General features: G+C 42.7%; 1 protein-coding gene across 4 annotated transcripts in view; it reads left to right on the top strand.

Annotated features, from left to right (window-relative positions):
• Positions 1-16,058, top strand: part of ABCD4 (ATP binding cassette subfamily D member 4) — a 201,786-nt gene that overhangs the window by 51,935 nt on the left and 133,793 nt on the right. For 2 of the 4 annotated variants that reach the window (XR_004540151.1, XM_033952513.1), the window contains exons 5-7: positions 6,808-6,924; positions 9,586-9,711; positions 12,914-12,964. Coding sequence is in view for 3 of the 4 variants with exons in the window: in XM_033952513.1 (XP_033808404.1) it covers positions 6,808-6,924; positions 9,586-9,711; positions 12,914-12,964 (294 nt within the window). In the remaining variant the exon portion in view is untranslated. Of the gene's footprint in view, positions 1-6,807; positions 6,925-9,585; positions 9,712-12,913; positions 12,965-15,213; positions 15,414-16,058 lie in introns of those variants that run through there. The other 2 variants (XM_033952514.1, XM_033952515.1) reach the window with 2 other exon arrangements.

The raw sequence follows: 16,058 nt of genomic DNA on the forward strand, positions 1-16,058 counted from the left end.
CCAGGTGAGCACCCACTCGAACATTAGAGATACTCCCTCCATTTGTGAGGACCAGATCCAATATTGCTTTTTCCCTCGTGGGTTCCGTCACCATTTGTCTGAGAAGAGCCTCTTGAAAGGCATCCACAATCTCCCTACTTCTTTCCGATTTCGCAGATGGAACATTCCAGTCCGCATCCGGCAGGTTGAAATCTCCCAACAGCAGAACCTCCTCTTTCCTTCCAAACTTTTGGACATCCACAATCAGATCCTTATCAATTTGCTTTGATTGAGTTGGAGGTCTGTAGACTACATCCACGTAGATAGAAGTTCCATTTTCTCTTTTCAGAGCGATCCATATCGCTTCTTCCTCTCTGCAGGTCCCTTGCATTTCGGACGCTTGGATATTGATCTTTATTGTTAAATATATTTTATTGAGCATAACAATCAGAATCATAGAGAGCTACTCCTCCACCTTCTTGACCATCTCTGTCCTTCCTAAAAAGATTATATACTGGTATGTTTGCATCCCATCCATGTGATTCACTGAACCATGTCTCTGTGATAGCGACAATATCTAGATCTGCCTCTAACATCAGGGCTTGCAGATCATGAACTTTGTTGCTTAGACTGCGAGCATTTGTGGTCATCACTTTCCAGCTATTTTTCAGTGTTAATCTCCTTTTTCTTATAGATTTTTGTTTCGTTTCACTTTCCTTTGCAATACTAAGAATACTAAGAAATGAGTTTTAAAAGTGTTCCATTAATTTGCTTACCACAGAAGTCAGACTTACCGGCCTGTAATTTCCTATTTCTTCCTTACTTCCACTTTTGTGGAGGGACCACATCTGCCCTTCGCCAGTCCTCCGGTACCACTCCTGATTCTAGAGACTCTGAAAAGGTCAGTCAATGGAGCTACCAGAACTTCCCAAAGTTCCTTCAGCACTCTAGGATGTACACCATTCGGCCCCATCGCTTTGTCTACCTTAATTTTAGTTAGCTCCTCACGAACACAACCCTCTGAAAATCGATTAGGGTCTATTACTCCTCCATCCCTATTCATGTCTGTCTTCTGTGGTCCCGCTCCCAGTGCTTCAGCCGTGAACACAGAACAGAAATATCTGTTAAGCAATTCAGCCTTTTCTTTATCAGCTTCCACATATTTCTCACCTTCACCTTTGAGTCTCACAATGCTACTACTGCACTTCTTCCTATCACTAATATATCTAAAAAATGTTTTATCTCCCTGTTTTACCATGTCAGCTATTTTTTTTCTTCCATTTGCATCTTTGCTTTCCTGACTACACGACTAGCCTCTCTTAACTTTTCCAGATATTTTTCCTGTCTTCCTCTTTTTGCGATCTTTTGTAGTTTATGAAAGTTAACCTCTTATTCCTTACCTTCTCAGCTACTACTTTTGAGAACCAAAGCAGCCTTCTTTTCCTCTTACTTTTACTTACTTGCCTTATAAAAAGGTTTGTCGCTTTTACAATTACTCCTTTCAGTTTTGCCCACTGCATTTCCACTCCTTCCAGACATTCCCATCCAGACCACAATTCCTTGACGTAAACCCCCATCCGAACAATGCATGAAAAGGACATTCCCTTGACATTATAGCTTACTTTAACCTTTCAACTGATGGGAAACATATCTAATTGCATATGGTCACAGATTCCATGTTAAGTTCATTTTATGAGTGAATTCATAATGTCACTCCCTGTGGCTAAACAGTAGACCAGATTATAAAACCCTTCTTCTGATGCAACTTTCTTCATCTTCTGATGCAACTTTCTGTTTCATAAAAATAGAAAGTTGTTTCAGAAGGCAGAACTTTGCAGAGGGAAGGCCCCAGAGCCAGCCTGTGGGAATGTAGTTGGCAGTTCCATAAGCTACAAATACCTTGGTATGAGGTAGAGGGGGAGAAGACAAAATGCCAGACCACAGGAATGGGGCTGCGGCTGAAGGGAAGGGAGAAGGGGCTGTAGGGAAGAGAGAGAAGTACTGAACCTATATGGGGTGCCTGAAGCAAAGGAGGAGAGGTGCTGGATCGCTGGGACTGGAGGGAAGGGGGGAGAGGTACTGATGGGAGAGAAGGGAAAGAGGTGCTGTACCTATGTGGGTGAGTCTGGAAGGAAGGTACAGAGGTGCTAGACCCATGGGAGGGGGGCTGAAATGTCGGTTCTATCTGACCAGATGCAGCGAGACCCAGAAAATTGCAGCAATCATGAATCCAAACACAAAAGCCTAAGGAAACATGTAACCCAACATCATGGGGGAAACATTGTTAAACTCACCAGAGAACTTTCCATTCTGTGGAAAAAAGAGACCAAAGAGTTTTCCTGCCAAAATTCAAATTGATGACCAACAAACTTTTCTTTCTTATTCACCTTGAGCCCTAACTAATCGAGTTTGAGGACCCACTATATATAAAGACAAACTGTAAACTTCACAGCATACCCTGAAGAAAGCCACAGCATGATGGCTGAAACATTGGATTTTTCTGACTAGATGTGGCAAGATCCAGAAAACTGCAACAAACATGGTGCCAGCCTCAGACGCCTAAGAAAACAGTGATTAGCCTATCTGGATTTAAAAAAGGTTTGAACATAAGAACTGCCGCTGCTGGGACAGACCAGTGGTCCATCGTGCCCAGCAGTCCGCTCATGCGGCAGCCCTTAGGTCAAAGACCACTGCCCTAACTGAGACTAGCCTTACCTGCATACGTTCTGGTTCAGCAGGAACTTTTCTAACTTTGCCATGAATCCCTGGAGGGTGTTTTCCCCTATAATGCTTCTGTTCTGTGTTCACAGAAGAAAATCCTGGAGAAGGACCGAGATTGTCTAGCAAAGTTACATGAGAAAATGGAGTAGATTCTGCGCCGTTCACGAAGGAGGGTGTTTATGAGCAACTTGAAAAACTGAAGGTGGACAAAGCGATGGGACCAGACGGAATCCATCCCAGGTTACTAAGGGAGCTCAGAGAGGTTCTGGCGAGTCCTATTAAAGACTTGTTCAACAAATCTCTGGAGACGGGAGTGATTCCTGGGGATTGGAGGAGAGCGGATGTGGTCCCTATTCATAAAAGTGGTCACAGGGACGAAGCAGGAAACTACAGGCCGGTGAGCCTCACTTCAGTTGTTGGAAAAGTAATGGAAGTCTTGCTGAAAGAAAGGATAGTGTACTTCCTTGAATCTAATGGGTTACAGGATCCGAGGCAACATGGCTTTACAAAAGGTAAATCGTGCCAAACGAACCTGATTGAATTTTTTGATTGGGTGACCAGAGAGCTGGATCGAGGACATATGCTAGATGTAATTTACTTGGATTTCAGCAAAGCCTTTGATACAGTTCCTCATAGGAGGCTGTTGAACAAACTTGAAGGGCTGAAGTTAGGACCCAAAATGGTGAACTGGGTCAGAAACTGGCTGTCGGACAGACGCCAGAGGGTGGTGGTTAATGGAAGTTGCTCGAAGGAAGGAAAGGTGAGTAGTGGAGTCCCTCAGGGATCAGTGCTGGGGCCAATCCTGTTCAATATGTTTGTGAGTGACATTGCTGAAGGGATAGAAGGAAAAGTGTGCCTTTTTGCAGATGATACCAAGATTTGTGACAGAGTAGACACCGAAGAGGGAGTGGAAAATATGAAAAAGGATCTGCAAAAGTTAGAGGAATGGTCTAATGCCTGGCAACTAAAATTCAATGCAAAGAAATGCAGAGTAATGCATTTGGGGATTAATAATAGTAAGGAACCGTATATGCTGGGAGGAGAGAAGCTGATATGCACGGATGGGGAGAGGGACCTTGGGGTGATAGTGTCCGAAGATCTAAAGGTGAAAAAACAGTGTGACAAGGCAGTGGCTGCTGCCAGAAGGATGCTGGGCTGTATAAAGAGAGGCGTAGTCAGTAGAAGGAAGAAGGTGTTGATGCCCCTGTACAGGTCATTGGTAAGGCCCCACTTGGAGTATTGTGTTCAATTTTGGAGACCGTATCTGGCGAAGGACGTAAAAAGACTTGAGGCGTTCCAGAGGAGGGCGACGAAAATGATAGGAGGCTTGCGCCAGAAGACATATGAGGAGAGACTGGAAGCCCTGAATATGTATACCCTAGAGGAAAGGAGAGACAGGGGAGATATGATTCAGACATTCAAATACTTGAAGGGTATTAACGTAGAACAAAATCTTTTTCAGAGAAAGGAAAATGGTAAAACCAGAGGACATAATTTGAGGTTGAGGGGTGGTAGATTCAGGGGCAATGTTAGGAAATTCTACTTTACGGAGAGGGTGGTGGATGCCTGGAATGAGCTCCCGAGTGAGGTGGTGGAGAGTAAAACTGTGACTTGAGTTCAAAGAAGCGTGGGATGAACACAAAGGATCTAGAATCAGAAAATAAGATTAAATATTGAACTAAGGCCAGTACTGGGCAGACTTGCACGGTCTGTGTCTGTATATGGCCGTTTGGTGGAGGATGGGCTGGGCAGGGCTTCAATGGCTGGGAGGGTGTAGATGGGCTGGAGTAAGTCTTAACAGAGATTTCGGCAGTTGGAACCCAAGCACAGTACAGGGTAAAGCTTTGGATTCTTGCCCAGAAATAGCTAAGAAGAAAAAATTAAAAAATTTAAATTGAATCAGGTTGGGCAGACTGGATGGACCCTTCGGGTCTTTATCTGCCGTCATCTACTATGTTACTATGTTACTATGTAATAGCCTCCGGAAGAGCATTCCAGTTTTCCACCACTCTCTGGGTAAAGAAGAACTTCCTTAGGTTTGTACGGAATCTATCCCCTTTTAACTTTAGAGAGTGCCCTCTTATTCTCTCTACCTTGGAGAGGGTGAACATCCTGCCTTTATCTACTAAGTCTATTCCCTTCATTATCTTGAATGTTTAGATCATGTCCCCTCTCAGTCTCCTCTTTTCAAGGGAGAAGAGGCCCAGTTTCTCTAATCTCTCACTGTACGACAACTCCTCCAACCCCTTAACCATTGTAGTTGCCCTTCTCTGGACCCTTTCGACTAGTACTGTGTCCTTCTTCATGTACAGTGACCAGTGCTGGACGCAGTATTCCAGGTGAGGGTGTACCATGACCAGGTACAGCAGCATGATAACCTTCTCTGATCTGTTTGTGATCCCCTTCTTAATCATTCTGTTCGCCCTTTTCACTGCCGCCACGCATTGCGCGGACAGCTTCATTGATTTGTTAACCAGTACTCTCAAGTCTCTTTCCTGGGGGGTCTCTCCAAGTACTGCACTGGACATCCTGTATTCATATATAAGGTTTTTGTTACCGGCATGCATCACTTTACACTTATCCACGTTAAACCTCATGTGCCATGTTGCGGCACATTTCTCGAGCGTGTTTATGTCCTGTTGCAGGTCTTTGCAATCCTCCTGCGTCTTCACTGCTCTGAGTAACTTCGTATCATCTGCAAATTTAATCACCTCACTCGTCATATCAATTTCCAGGTCGTTTATAAATATGTTGAAGAGCACAGGTCCATGCACCGAAACCTGAGGCACCCACTTGTGACGCTTTTCCAGTCCGAGTATTGTCCATTTACCCCTACTCTCTGTTTCCTATCCCCAGCCAGTTTTTAATCCTTATGAGTATTTCACCCTCGATTCTATGGCTCGCAATTTTTCGAAGTAGTCGTTCATGCGGAACCTTATCGAACGCCTTCTGAAAACCCAGATATACGATGTCGACCGGGTCATCCTTGTTTACTCCCTCAAAGAAGTGCAGCAAGTTCATCAAGCAAAATCTTCCTTTGCTAAAGCCGTGCTGGCTAGTCCTCATCAGTTTGTGTCCATCAAGATGATCAATGATGCGGTCCTGTATCAGCACCTCTATCATCTTTCCCGGTACCAAGGTCAGACTCACCGGTTTGTAGTTTCCCGGATCTCCCCTCGAACCTTTCTTGAAGATTGGCGTAACATTCGCTACTTTCCAGTCTTCTGGAATCCTTCCTGATTTGATCGACAGATTGGCTATTAGTTGAAGTAGTTCAGCTATAGCCCCTTTCAGTTCCTTGATTACCCTTGGATGGATGCCATCCAGTCCCGGAAAAAAGTCCTTAAACTGCTACAAATGTAGACAAGATATAAGACATTACTTATCCCTGGGATCAGTAACATGGAATCTTGCTAATCTTTTGGGATTCTGTCAGGTACTTGTGACTGGTTTGGCCAGTGTTGGAACCAGGATGTTGGGCTAGGTTATGGCATGATGTAACCCATTCTGAACTCTTTGGGGAGAATGGGATAGAAAACAGATTAAATAAATAAATAGATTTGCTCATACAGCTTAGAAAGAAAAGGATTAACTATTGTTTCAGAAAAGACTGAAGGCATTCTGTTTTCAGGATGTCTTTATCCAGTCATTGTTGATTTTTAGAATATAATTGTGGTGGAATTAGGCAATATATGGTTTTATGTGTAGATTTTGTGTTGTTAATATACGTGTATACATGGAAACACACACGCATATCATCTGATTATTGTGTTTCATAAACTGTTCATACAAAACAAAGACAAAGCCATGCACTGAAGGTGGCAGAAGTTTGCTTTTATTACCTCTTTGGGTTTTATCATTTTTATTGGTTGTTTATTGGATTCCTGAGAAAGGCTATTGTGCCAAAACATGACCCATGTTGATTCCGTATCATTCAACCATTGTACATCATAATATGTTTTATAATTAGTTTATATCTTACAGATACTTGGATCCTTAATTTTATAGACATAATTGTTGTATTAATGGTGTATAAGATTTCTTAAATAAAAACAAATCTATATGATTTTCTTTTGATCTGTATAATTTTGTCTTTATCTTGATTAGTGACCAGAGGATCAGTCAAGATATAGAACGTTTTTGCAGACAGTTGAGTTCCATGACCAGTAAACTACTCATCTCACCCTTTACGCTTGCATACTACACTTATCAGTGCTTCACCAGGTACAGTATTAACACAGCCCCTCCTCAAGGAATAGTACCAGAAATGGTATTCAGTGCTGAGTCAGAGAAACTGAAACAAATCTCTGCAAACTTGGAAGATGTAATGGTGTAATTTGAAGAGTAGCAAATTACCTGGACCAGATGGTATACATCTCAGAGTACTGTAGAATTGAAAATTAATTTGCAGAGCTATTGTTAGTAATTTTTAATTTATCTTTAAAATTCAACATGGTACAGGAAAATTGGAGGGTGGCCAATTTTTAAAAAGGGTTCTACAGGTGATCCGAGAAATTGTAGACTGGTGAGCCTGATGTCAGTGCCAGGCAAAATGGTAGTGGCTATCTATATATATATATATATATATATATGAAATTTTTTAAAATTTGCATTTTAAATTTATTCATATTTCACACAAATATAAAGAAAGAATGGGCCACACCAACAAGAGGTAACTACAGAAAATAAAACAATTAGAATATAATATTCAGAAATTTTACCCCTTATACAATATCTATACTTTCTGTGGGTTTTTTTCCCATCCACCCAACTACTACCTATCAGTAGATCCTTTTTTTCAATCAATAATCTCTCAAGCTGGGTAGGATCAAAATACTATAGAATTAATTGTTACCACACATTTACAGGGAAACTGTAGGAAGAAAGCTCCTCCTACTGTAGATACGAGTACCCTGAATTTCAATTTGACAAACTCCTTAAGGCACATCTGTGTGGTTTTAACCACATCTGGGTAGTGACTATTATAAAGAACAAAATGACAGAGCACATCCATAAGCATTAATGAGACAAACCAACATGGGTGAATGAACATGTGGATAAAGGTGAGCTGGTCAATATTGTGTATCTGGATTTTTGGAACCATTTGACAAAGACTCCTGAGGAAATTAGGAAGTCATGGGATAAGCAGCATAAAATCTGTTTTACTCTTTGGCATCTTGCCTGGGCTGGCCACTACTGGAAACAGGATACTGGGCTTGATGGCAACTCTTATGTTCTTGTTGATGTGTGTATGGGTGTACATGTGTGTGGCTACGGGTTATAGGTGGTGAGGTATAGATGTGAGTGTGTGGATGACTGTATGGGTGGGGGTATTGGTGGTGCTGTGGTTGTGTGTATAGGTATGTGTAAGAGTGTGTTGGTGTGAATGGCTATGGGTGTGTGGGGTATGGGATTGAGTGTGGGTATAGATGTGAGTTGTTGCATGTATGGGTATGGGTTTGAGTATGAATTAATGTATTGGTATGAGGGGGGTTATTAAGTGCCATTGACTCATGTTCGAGTCCTAGCAATTTGATGAATTATAGATCTAAAAATGAGTGAAACGATGTGGTGGCCGTGTTAGTCCACTTTTCAAGGTACTAAGTGGAAATAAGGATTTTATTGGACTAACTCAATGCATTTTATGATGAGCTTTTGAAGGTAACCCTTCTTCAGATCAGATATTTGCTGATATTTGTCAACATTTGCTTCTTTCTGATCAGAAGAAGAAGGATTACCTTTGAAAGCTCATCATAAAATGCATTGAGTTAGTCCAATAAAAAGGTATTACCTTTATTTCCATTATTTTTATTTCTATATATTACCAGATCTAAAAAAAAATTGGTTTTTCTGCTAAGGTGTATAAAGTTCTCCAGTGTCATCCCCATGGTTGTTTTCAGTGTGTCCAGCCATTTGATTGCAGGTCACCCTCTTCACCTAGTTTCTTCAATCTGCCTAAACATGGTGTCCTTCTCCAACGATCTTTCTCTTCTGATGGTGTGACGAAAATAAGGCAGTTGTAACTTCATCATTTGGGCTTTGAGTGACATAGCTGGTTTGATTTCTTCCAGAATTGATTTGTTAGTTCTTCTGGTGCTCCATGGCATGCATAAAATCCTTCTCCAGAACCAAAGCTCAAATGAGTCCAGTTTCTTTCTGTTGTGTCCAGCTTTTGCATTCATAACTGACCACTGAGAAAATGGTCAAATTTGATCTTTGTTTGGAGTGTTATTTCATTCCCTTTGAATTCTTTGTTAAGAGCCTTCACTGAAGAGTGACTAAGTGCTATTCTGTGGTACTTCTTTGTTTACGAAAGAGCTCAGGAGATTGAAATCCTTTACAACTTCTATTCAATCACCTTCAAGCTCAAAATTTTGGCTGTGACTTCTTAGTAATATAGCATGTCTTCTTTGCCGCTGGTGACGAGCGTTGTATCATCTACATAGTGCAGGTTGTTTATATTTTGTCCACCAACTTTGAAACCAACGCTCTCTTATTCCAAATTTGCTTTTCTGAAGATGGGTTCGCCATAAAGACTGAATAGATAGGTGACAAGATTCATCCTTAGTTGTGTGTATAGGTATGATTTTTAGTGTGGGTATTTCCACAGGTATGGATGTATTTATGGGGGGATGTGGGTGTTTGGGTGTAAGTATGAGTGTATATGTTTTGTGTGGACATAGTTATGGCTATGGTTTTGAGAGTAGTGTGTGAGTGTTGTGTGTATTGTATGGGTAGAGTGAAGGAGTAGGCTGGTGTTTGGGGCAGTGGGCTGAGAAAAGCCAGGGTGATGCTCTTTCAGACTGGTCAGATTAAGATTTTAATGCCCTTTGTGAACTTCAGATGAAAAAACACAAGCGAAATCTGCTATTTTTTCTCCATCAGCACTGGCTGGCTGGGACCTGTCAGTATTTTTGGTTACTTTGTCATCGGGACTGCAGTTAATAAGGTCTTGATGGGACCCATTATTGCAACACTGGTGCATCAGGAAAAGCTAGAAGGCAACTTCAGGTGAGTCTGATTTCTGCTGGAAGCTCAACAGACCAAACTGGTGTCAGTACCACCTCCCTCCTCCTAACACGGACTTTCTTTGAACTCCTCAGACACTTTCATGTCTCTTTTATGATTATATCTTTCCCAGTAAATTGTTTAATTTGTTAGCCCTCTATCTGTGACTGGTCAGTGATCCCAGCATTTTTTTTTTTTTTTTGCTTCCTCTATAGCAGTGGTCTCAAACTCAAACCCTTTGCAGGGCCACATTTTGGATTTGCAGGTACTTGGATGGCCACAGAAAAAATAGTTAATGTCTTATTAAAGAAATGAGGTAAAACTCTTTATAGTTTATAAATCTTTCCTTTTGGCTAAGTCTTAATAATAATCTTGTAATTTATATCTGAAGAGACATATGATCAAGAAACTGTTTTATTTTACTTTTGTGATTATGATAAACATACTGAGGGCCTCAAAATAGTACCTGGTGGGCCGCGAGTTTGAGACCACTGCTCTATAGTAACCCTGTGGCTCCCTTCCCCTTGGTTTTGTGTCCCTAAAACACACTTAGAAAATAGCTTGCAGGGTAGAGTGCTTGCCCAGAGGTTGTTCATGTTTGAAAGGACCCTCTGAGTGCTCATAGTCAAAATTGGTGCTTGGGGTGCTGGATGCTGTAGGTAAAAACCTTCAGCTTTACACCCTTCCTCCTGAATTATCTTTCAGGACTTTTGCATAGGCGCTTACCATGCCAAGCAGCTGTTTTGCATGCTGGGTACATGCAGTGTAACCAACCGCTTGTTCCTTTTGCTACACAAATGTCTTCTCCATAATTGTCACCAGCAGGAGGCCCCTTCAGTGACAGAGTGGAAGAATGATGTCTATGCCTTGTTACGCATGGAGTATCTAGACGTCAAGAGAGCCTCACCGGTCGCCTGGCGGCAGGTTCTACAAATTTGGCCTCCTGTGTTTGATAGCTTGTCTCCCAGAGCCCGTAGTTACTTGCTGAATATGTGATGCTGTGTGGGAGGGGGTGGGGTGGGGGGAGGAACAGTTGGGACTTGTTGTGCTGTACCTGGGGCCACTGTGAAGAACACACATGTGTGGCCCACTTTGGTCTGTATTCTTTGTTAAAATGTTAATACAAAAATTATTATACACCCTCCCTCCTGCAGCCCCCATAAGATTTTGGTAATTCAACTCAACAAACATGATGAGAGCAGGTTACAATATGTGATGATAGTTCTTGGAGTTTGTCTGAATGTCAGGATATCTTGTTTTGCTTTTACTGTAACTGATCTCTGCTGCCCCCCAAGAAGCTGCTCTCATAGAAACATAGAAGATGACGGCAGATAAGGGCCATAGCCCATCAGGTCTGCCCACACTACTGACCACCCCCAAGTCTACTATCCTAGGGATCCCACTCCTGGTGACAGGTTCCCTTGGCTTAACCCTCTAAGGGATCCCACATGGCATCCCATTTGCTCTTAAATTCTTGCACGCTGTTTGCCTCGATCACCTGCACCGGGAGCTCGTTCCAAGGATCAACCACTCTCTCGGTGAAGAAATATTTCCTGGTGTCGCCATGAAATTTCCCGCCCCTGAGTTTGAGCGGATGCTCTCTTGTGGCTGAGGGTCCTTTGAGAAAGAGAATCTCTTCTTCCATAGGTGAGATAGGTGAATGTGGCCGACCTCACCTGTATGGAAGCATAGGACTTTGCAACACTGAACCACATGACTATGCGGTGTTGGAAGCTGCTAAACTGACTTACTGACAAAAGCAATCAGAAGAAACGAGAAAGAACTGGTGTAATGCAGGGCTCATCCACAAGAAACTATTCAAACAGGGGTGTCCAATCTTTTGGTTTCCCTGGGCCGCATTGGCTGAAAAAAATGTTTCTGGGGCTGCGCAAACACTGCATCAAAACAGAGGAGGGAGCCAGCAAGACGTTAAACACCTGGGGGCAGCAGAGGAAAACACTGCATCGCCCTCGACCGGGGCCACACAGAATACTTCATAGAGCCGCAGGTTGGACACCCCCTGTATTAAAAGAAGCTGCACGTACAGCAAACAGGATATAGCACAGATAGAATGTACTAGGGGAGGGTATGGAAGCCCACAGGGGAAAAATGGTGTTTGCTAAACCATGAACAAAGGGAAACTTTGGCACAAAAACAATAGCCATCAGTGGAATGTTTCAGGTTGAGTTTGTCTATTCTTACCTGTGCTTAGCAATGATTATCAAAGTACAAACAGAATTTGCTAGAAATGACTCATGAAAGTTGGTAGTATGTAAAGTCAGGAGTGACTTTTTATTACAAAGTATATAAAAAGTGACAAGACACAGAGCAGAGAAAAATATAGTAAAACCTTGGATTGCAAGTAACTTGGTTTGCAAGTGTTTTGCAAGACAAGCAAAACATTTGATTAAATTTTAACTTGATATACAAGCAAAGTCTTGCAATATGAGTACATACAGTATACACACATCACATCATCACAACTGAGCCGATGGTTCTTCTCTGTCTGACGCTGCGGAAGTGAAGTGACTCTTCTAAACAAGCAAAGTCTTGCAATACGAGTACATACAGTATACACGCGTCACATCATCACAGCTGAGCTGATGGTTCTCTGTCTGACGCTGCGGAAGTGAAGTGACTCTTCTAAACAAGCAAAGTCTTGCAATACGAGTACATACAGTATACACGCGTCACATCATCACAACTGAGCCGATGGTTCTTCTCTCTCTGACACTGCAGGAGTGTAGTGACTGTTCTAAACAACAAAGTCTTGCAATACGAGTATGTATAGTATTTTGTATTAAAGTTTTTGGGTTGTGGAACGAATCGTCTGAGTTTCCATTATTTCCTATGGGGAAATTCGCTTTGACATATGAGTGCTTTGGATTACAAGCATGCTTCTGGAACGAATTATGCTCGCAAACCAAGGTTTTACTGTATTCTGCTAACTGCTTGCTAGTCGCACAGTGAGAACTTCTCTCCCAGCTAGTGGAAAATCAGTTTGTTGTACTCCCTTGATAAAAGCTGCTTTTATTTTGTAATCTGCTTTTGCTATATCCAGAAGTACCTGGCAGTGTGTCGTGTGGTCTTGAGCAGCTGGCTCTTCATAAGTGACACCCTTGTCTTGCCCTGTATAGCTTAGGGCTTGCAGTGGAATATGTCTGGGGTGACGTTGCCAATAAGCTGCTACACTTTCTCTGTACAGATTCAAGCACATGCAAATTCGAGTGAATGCGGAGTCTGCAGCTTTCTACAGGTAAGATCTTTGAATTCCTTTCAGGAAGTGTTTAGCATCTGCCCCATGGAAATAATGTTACTGAAGGTGGATGTAATCAGTGACAACAAAAACAAGAGGGCATTCAGAAAAATTGAAAGGAGACAGATTCAAAACAAATGCTAGGAAGTTCTTCTTCACTCAGAGGGTGGTGGACACCTGGAATGCGCTCCCAGAAGAGGTGATAAGACAGAGGACAATATTGGGTTTCAAAAAGGGAATGGATGACTTCCTGAAGGAGAAGGGGATTGAAAGATACAGATAGAGGGTAACTTTACAGGACACTAAATGAATAGGGAATACACGATTTAGGTAAAGGATCACTTACAGGTCATGGACCTGGGGGGCCACCGCGGGAGCGGACTGTTGGGCACGATGGACCCCTGGTCTGACCTGGCAGAGGCAATGCTTACGTTCTTATGTTCTATTAACTATGGGGGGTCCAGAAACAGTAAGTAGTAGTGTTGCCCGATTCAGGAAAAAAATTTTGATTCAATTCAGCCTATTGAATCGAGTTTTTGATTCGATTTGATTTTCCTGCCGTTTTTTTCCAAACATCCCGGTGGGTTTATTTTATACACTATAACATATTATATAATCTATACCACTATACATCGAATATGCATCCACAGTGTTCTATTTCCTATAATGGCTATTAACTATTCAGGAAAAAGGCCTCAGAATTGGAGCCTACGCACAGTGTTATCATAGACTGAACAGTCAGCGTAGTATTCTCTGCTCCACGCTCCAGTCATTGGACAAAAAACCTGAACTTTATATTAGTACTCAATAAGTACTACTACAAAGTAATATAAAGTTCAGGTTTTTTGTCCAATGACTGGAGCGTGGAGCAGAGATTACTACGCTGACTGTTCAGTCTATGATAACACTGTGCGTAGGCTCCAATTCTGAGGCCTTTTTCCTGAATAGTTAATAGCCATTATAGGAAATAGAACACTGTGGATGCATCTTCGATGTATAGTGGTATAGATTATATAATATGTTATAGTGTGTATTTGAGCCACTTAGGGTGATAATACTTTAGGGTTTATTTTATAGCCTCTTCACCCCCTTTGCCCTCTCCTACCCACTGGTCCTGTGGTGTAAACAAAATAAACAAACAAAAAAGACGTTTCCTCTCTCTGTTAAATCCTAGCTCATGTTCATGATCTAACACCAGCTCTGGAAGGATACACATTTCAAATATGACATATTGTAATCACACAAAACAGAAAATAAAATTATTTTCCGACCTTTTGTTGTCTGGACATTTTTCAAATCATGTTGGTCTGGTTTGGTCTTCTGATCAGGCTCTCCTTCTTTCTCCGTACTAACCAGCCAACTTCCATCTCTGTCCTCCGCTTCTGTTTCCCTTTCCTCCCCCAGAGGTCTGGCATCTTTCCTTTTGTTCATTTCCATCCCCCCCGCAGCTGCAGCAATGGACCCCACCATCCACAGATCCACCATCTCTCCTTTTATCAACTACCCTTTCATCCAGCATCTCTCTTCTGTGTCCCTGTCCCTATTCTACTCTCCAGTACTGTCCCCCTTGTATACCTGTTCCTATGCTCCCTCCATGCCCAGCATCTTATTTCTCCCCATATCCAGCTTCTTCTTTCTCTCTTCCTTACCTCCTGTATCCCCTTCCCCCAGGTACAGGCTTTCTCTTACTATCTCTCCTGCCATCCTGCACCCTGCCCATCTACTTTGGAGCAGTATCTGTCCCTCTTGTACCCTTCCCCTTGTGGTCTTGCATTTCTCTCTCCCTCTCTCCATTAGTCCAGCACCTCTCCTCTGTTTTCCTCCCTCTCTTTTTGGTTTGGTCTCTCTCTTCCCTTCACCCCAGGTCTGGCATCTCCCCTCCCTTCTCTTACTCCTTCCTCCTCCCTCTGCACAGACCTGCCTCCTGCCACGAAGGCACTCTTCCTCCTCCCTCTACACAGGCCTGCCTCCCCACCGCGAAGGCTGTGACAGGGATCTGGCTAGTCCTGCTGAATCCAAGGGGAAAGTCCCTGTAAGCCCCAATAAAAACCCGGTGACCAGGTCTAGGAAACATCCTGAGCAAGGTGAAAATCCTGTGAACAGCTTTAGGAAGGTGCCTGCCCCTTTAAGAGTATCCAAAGCTCAGGCTGTTACTGAAAGGACAGGGCCCTTTAAGAATTTGGCTAACCCTGCTAGGAGGGGACGTGGCTTGTTGCCGAGGCTCCCATTTTCAGAGCTTTCCTCGTCAGATAGGGAGGAGAGGCAGCTGGGACAGGAAGCTGAAGTGAAGCTGGGGAGGAAGCCAGCCCTTGTAGCTAACCCATGGCCAGCACATGAAGATTTCCCCGAGGACTGGGAAGTGGAGGAAACTGAAGTCCAGACCGAGGATTGTGATATGGAATGGCTGGAAAACTATGTTTTACCCAAGGGGAAGATCACCCAATGGAATGTGAGTAGGCTGCTAAGCCCAGGGGTTTTTCTTTTTTCTTGTTTTTTTGGAGAGTTTTTTTGGTTTATGTTTTGGGAGCAGTTTGTGCACTGCTCTGACTTGTGCTTGGAGCTACAAAAGTTACACCAGAGCTTGTCTATTGGGAGGGCGGCAACACCTGTGGTGAACAGGCTCCTCTTCTCCAAACTGTTGGGGATTTGGCTCAACCCCACAGGGACACAGTTAGAGCTATTATCAAGAGAGCCTTGTACGAAGAAGCTAACACCTGAAGCATGGACTGTTCTGTGATACTATGAAATGTGGCCAGAGGGCTAAATTCAGGATTGTAGTATCACTAATCTGGACTGACTCTGTAAGCATGGCTGGTGCTAGGAGTAGGACATATTGGTTTGAAAAGGAGTGAAGCAAAATTCTTGAAAGTTTGTTTTTCCACTCGTGCCAAATTCTGACATATTTTTGTTGTTTGAAACTTTTGGATGTTTCATTAAAGTGTTTTTGTTTGAACAACCTGGACCTTTTTGTGTACAATTTCTGGGAGACAATAAGAAACCAGTGTTCCACTATCTTTATTTTAAACTCAGGACTAGGATTCAGCGAAGCCATTTGGCCTAGCCAGGATCCTTGTCCCACAAGGCCTGGTCCTCC

The sequence above is a fragment of the Geotrypetes seraphini genome, chromosome 7 (assembly GCF_902459505.1).
Source record: "Geotrypetes seraphini chromosome 7, aGeoSer1.1, whole genome shotgun sequence".
In the NCBI taxonomy this organism is placed as follows: Eukaryota; Metazoa; Chordata; class Amphibia; order Gymnophiona; family Dermophiidae; genus Geotrypetes; species Geotrypetes seraphini.